This window comes from Papaver somniferum, chromosome 3, assembly GCF_003573695.1.
Source record: "Papaver somniferum cultivar HN1 chromosome 3, ASM357369v1, whole genome shotgun sequence".
In the NCBI taxonomy this organism is placed as follows: domain Eukaryota; kingdom Viridiplantae; phylum Streptophyta; class Magnoliopsida; order Ranunculales; family Papaveraceae; genus Papaver; species Papaver somniferum.
Genome location: NC_039360.1, coordinates 169697592 through 169702897, shown reverse-complemented (window position 1 = coordinate 169702897; position 5306 = coordinate 169697592). Strand labels below are relative to the sequence as shown.

Below are 5306 nucleotides of genomic sequence, written 5' to 3'. Positions count from 1 at the left end.
TTTTTATGCATGTGTGAGTTATTTAAGGAAAAAATAAACTCAATATGATGATATTAATAATATATACAACATTGGTTATCCAAGAGGACGTCGTATGGTGGTTTAGATGCTTGGTTAGTGAGTTTGAGATTTCTCTCACCTTCACCTTCAAATTTGTTCAGTCGTTTTTGTTTCATAAAAATTACAACACGTCTAATATTCGGTCGTGTATGCTCGGGAGGCAGTAAAGCCCAAAAAATGGAGTCTTTAAAAGGTAAAAGCTAAAGAATTTATGGCGAATTAAGCGGACATATCATTCGGGATATAAAATTCGTGAACGATTCGCAAATAATCTGGGAATGCCACATAATACGCGACTTGGGTTCGGAGTTGCAAACGTACACGAATAAGACGGTAAAATTCGTGATACGGAAAAATACGCGAATGATTCGCGAATCATTCGCGAACTTACTAACTAGGAGCATAGGTGCATCAATCTTTATACTGCAGTAGTGTCCGGTGTGTCACCCAGCGGCCAGGATACATCCTTTGTTATCAACTAGCGGCTGGGATCTCACCCCCTCTCAGTTCAATCCTTGTTGTCGTCATTAGTGAGTGCTATCTAGCCATTATTATCGTGGCCCACCACTCTCTATCTAAATAGCTAGCATTATCTAACGCCCAGTTAGCGTTATATAGACATTGGGCATCTCTTTCAACTTTATATGTGATGTAGGTTGTTCTCTGAAAGTAACGCCTTCCTCTAACGCCATGAAAGAAAGAACCCCTCTTCACTGTAATCAGTAGAGTTTCCATCTCAGAGTAAATTCAGTCCTTCCAACTTCTAGAAAAGATTCGATCTTCTATGTCTTTCAATCCCGATCACTTTCTTTGGTAACGCCTCCCTATCTAACGCCTCAATATAACCCCTCTTTACTGTAATCAGTAAAGATTACATCTGAGATTCGATCCAATCATTCCAACTTCTACAAAAGATCCAATCTTCTCTGTCTATTAATTCCAGTATTTCAATCACATCTCAAAGTCGGTCGAAATTCCCCTTCAACCAATTTCACAATCTCTGAAATCAGTTACGGTTCTAGGTTTGCCCTAATAATTAGATTTCCCTTCGGATTGATTTATTATTGAAATTACACCAAAAGAAACGCACAACATGGAATTAATTGCCTGCTGCATCTATAAATTGTCTCCGAAAATCACAGGGAAGCATCAGTCTCACCGGTTCAACATGTAAGTTTTGCCTCTCTCTTCCTTCAGTTTACAGTTTCTATCAAAATTGATTAACAAAAATAAACTTTTATCTTTTTCATTAGAGTTTCCACTTATCTTTCGATGATTAGTATTGGCAAGAATATTGTAATCTTTTTCGATATCTTGATTAGTATTGTAATTGTTTACAAACTTGGTGATTGGTGTGATTGGCGATGTTGCCATGGATTCAATTAGCAACCCGTAGAATAAAAAAGCGATTCGATTAGTCGTCGGGTCTCACTCAGTTATGGTTCCCAGGCTCACAATCATAGTGTTAATTCTGAATTTTTATAATGTTTCGTGTTCATTGGAATTTTTTTAAATCGATGCAGCATCTCAATTGAAATGTATTATCGTCCAATTCTATTTGCATGCACTTAGGTACTAATGTACAGTCAATCTGTTCTAATCACTCATACAATTTGAAGTGTAGTCTGATATTTGGTTTAAATGCCTGTAGCTTCCCAGACAAAGAGAGAAATGGCATCACAGGTTACCTGCAATATTCAGAAGGTTGGACCCTCATCCACACAGGACACACTCAAGAGTTTACGATTGCTTGACGAAGGAAAAACAAACATCGTTACCATCCGTGTTACCCGGAAATGGGAAGAGTTAGACTTCATGTCGACCAACGACGTTACCAGCGTTGATATGGTTATTGTTAACGAGCAGGTAACAATCCAGACTAAATAAACACCGTGTGGCTGAATATGGTTATTGATATGGGAAGTTTTCACTTTATTATAAAAATAATATGCTCCTAATTGATCATTTCATAGATTTTTATATAAATTGTTTTTGTTGTAGTTTTGTGTCTGTTACAACAACCCCCTCCAATTTTTGTGTTCATCTGGCCCCCATATTAATCCTGTAAAATATAACCTAAGAAGGACTAAGTTAAGAATTGGGATTTCCTGACACGTTGATTGGTACAGGGGGAAGAGTTATACGCTGTCATACCCAAAAATCTTATTTGGAAGTTTGATAAGCTGATTTGGGAGGGGGTCTGTACTCTATGCAGAAACTACACTTGACCACTGCTAAACTGAAGTTCCGTCTTGCGCACAATGAGAAGCGGGCCTTCTTATGGAGCACCACCTCCATCACTGCTTTGGATGCCTATTTCGTGTCCATTATTCCCCAGAAATTCTGTTTCACTGAGTTTGAGGACATAGAATCGACCCTTCAAAACATACATCTTACAGGTAAATTGAAACTGAATACTACCGCCGTGTGTTGTTTCTGATTTTAATGCCCATATTTGAACCTAATCACCGTATTAGAAGTTCCACACAACATGATTAGCTTGGTCAACATGATAACTTTCTAATTGCCTCAGAGAATCTGCTTCCAAATCAAAGGACAACTTGACATTATTTGTACAAGGTCTAATGAATTTTACGTAGCCCAAAATTTTTCTTCGACTTCTGTGATACATGCAATTTTTGATGTCTGACCTTTGCAACCTTTCTGATGCAGATGTGGTGGGTTTCTTAAAAACAGTCACCAACATCCAGGTGCTTCAAAGGTCCGGTGGGCAATCAAGTCGAATGCGCGAGATCACAATTGAAAATCTCAGGTGAACACACTTTGACTTTAAAAATAATGAATCCTTTAGTGTCAGTGCATAATAAAATTCTTTTTTCCTGCCACAGGGGCACAACTATGAAAATTGCTCGATGGGGTTCTGCCGCCAACCAAGTAGGGAATGACCCAATTGATTGCGACTCCATCCCCCATCCTGTGTTGGTTGTCGTGTGCTCCACTTTTGTTAAGAACTACCAAGGTATCACAAGGGGCATGTTAATTAACTAATCCTATTTTTTTCAGGTTGTTTACCTACTTCATTTTAAAAAAAAATCTCTAACTCCAAAGCATGCCAATTCAAGGCGAATCACCCTATCTTCGACCAATGCCACCAGAGTCTACACGGATGCAGACATACCCGAAGTCGTTGAAATGCGAGAAAGGTTATCAAATACCTACTTAATGTCGTCTCTGTTTGGTACTGATCCTACTCCATTATCACTGATTATGTTTGGGCTAATCAATGATCATTGTATGGTATGCAGGTGCCCCTATGCTAGACCACCCCGCTCTATCACAGTACCGGCTAAGAAAGGAAAATTACCTATACATTTCAATCCTGACAACAGGAAAACAATATCGCAGCTTCTCACTGCCAAATGGGATCCTTCTTGCCAGGTACTTTCCCCATTCCCAGAATATCTAAGTTCAGACAAGTAAATGTCATCTCTAAGTTCGAACTGTTTCATTTTCTTAATGTCTATGTTGTTTTAATCATTAGTTTGTTACATCTTCATATTAGTAACAACATTTAATCAATTTATGTGACAAGACATCCTGCTCTGTTATATTATTCTTGGATCTGCGTTTTCACACTCTACTCCAGGGCATTTAATATTGATGACTTACTGCATAAATGATTAGATTCTCCCAATTCATCGGAAAACCATGCATACACGTCGTAGCTTAAATTGGGTTATAATAGAAAGCTATATTCATATGTGTTCATACTTATATAGACCAATACTTCATCTTCGCTTTATGTCCATATAAGCAGGCCGCTAATGTCTGTCCTCATATGTAACGCCACTGCCACCCATGTGTTGATTGAAAATGGTTGGCACTATCTTGCCTGCCATCGATGTAGCAAGAAGGTTATGGGTGATGATGGAGACCTTTGGTGCACTAAATGTGAAGCCAAGGTTGAAATTCACATTGCAAGGTAATCACCCGGAACATAATTTTCAATCATTCTGACATGTCGAAAGCTATCTATCACTTAACCAATGCACGGGTCGATGATTCCTTTTTGCATCACAGGTTCATGGTCTGCTTTGAGGTAGAGGACCACACTGGCACCACAGTCTTTGTAGCTCTGGATAGTGAAGTCTAAAAAATGGTCTGTTCTACCGCAGCTGAGCTCATAGGAGCGTCAGAGGTAAACCAGTCTTTAGATTTTGGGTTTGATGATATGTTTTGAGTATGGCATCTTTGTAGCTGAGTTTTGGTCCACCCATGTGTGCATTATATATCATAAATCCGTTTTTTTTTTTAAAAAGAGTTCAGTGCAGAGTTCAGTATAGAAGTTTAATTGAATACTTGAGGAGATTGATATTTCTTATTTCCTTTCATCCATCAAACTAATGTTACATTCAACACTTAACAACGCAGGATAATGCAAAATCTGCGGTAATATCTGGATTCTCGCAGATACTCCAGCGAGTTGTTGATTTCCAAATCACTATCAATTCCTTCAACATGAAACAAAAAACACCAACCAGCTTCACCGTCACCCGAATTAACCTCACCAACCAGCCTGGCCAAGGTATTTTTGCGACTGAAAGTTGAATGGTTTCAAATACTGTTGATGGACCACAGGTAAAGAAACCTCGCCTTGACGAAACAACTGGAATGAAGGATAATAAGGATGAAGCTGCTGAATGAATTGGGCCTTGCTACCGGAATATAATTGAATAAAACATTACATGAACCTTTATTCAGTATTGTTATTTGTTTTCTGTTTTCTTTGTTTGAACTACATGTTTCGCAGTTTACTTACAGTCTTGATAATAGTAATGCTCTATTATCAGGTTCCCCATTTAAACACTAGGTCTTTTGTTAAAAAACTTTCAGATCCTTAATTGTCTGCACTGCAAGAGGTACTTTATATGGTGGCTTAATACTGCATCTCTTGCCCTGCGATATAATTTGTTTAGTCTCTTTTCTTATAGTCAGTCACTATCTTCTCCTTGTTTCCTTCATTCAAAAAACCGAATAAATGACATATGAATTGAAAGGAGGTTAGATTACAGGGATAACTTTTTACTGATTGAAAAGGCTTCGCCACCTGTAATGATGGGTTGCAGTTTATACAGGTGTAACTATGTCCAAAATGTATGTGGTGTTACGGATTGTAGGAACGAATTTGTAGGTGGCCAAGCCCCTTCATCAAGTTATATCTTTTCTTCCAAATTTTAAACGCCCTTGGGGGTGCACCAACCCAATGTTTGGCCATCTTCTGTTGT

The 5306-nt window shown here is 38.4% G+C and overlaps 1 protein-coding gene across 3 annotated transcripts; it reads left to right on the top strand.

The window, feature by feature from the left end:
* The first annotated feature begins 685 nt into the window (after positions 1-685).
* LOC113357989 lies at positions 686-5082 on the top strand. Of its 3 annotated transcripts, none has more exons than XM_026601488.1 (10): positions 686-1230; positions 1712-1926; positions 2190-2459; positions 2734-2833; positions 2910-3040; positions 3144-3224; positions 3327-3459; positions 3839-4003; positions 4102-4219; positions 4492-5082. In XM_026601488.1, exons 3-9 carry the CDS (start codon positions 2270-2272, stop codon positions 4172-4174), a joined length of 873 nt encoding a protein of 290 aa, XP_026457273.1. In that variant the 5' UTR covers positions 686-1230; positions 1712-1926; positions 2190-2269; the 3' UTR covers positions 4175-4219; positions 4492-5082. The 3 variants fall into 3 exon arrangements, with proteins under 3 accessions (XP_026457273.1, XP_026457272.1, XP_026457274.1); XM_026601487.1 differs by having other exon boundaries at positions 4453-5071; XM_026601489.1 differs by lacking the exons at positions 4102-4219; positions 4492-5082 and having other exon boundaries at positions 2910-3003; positions 3085-3224; positions 3839-3997.
* Positions 5083-5306: the final 224 nt, after the last annotated feature.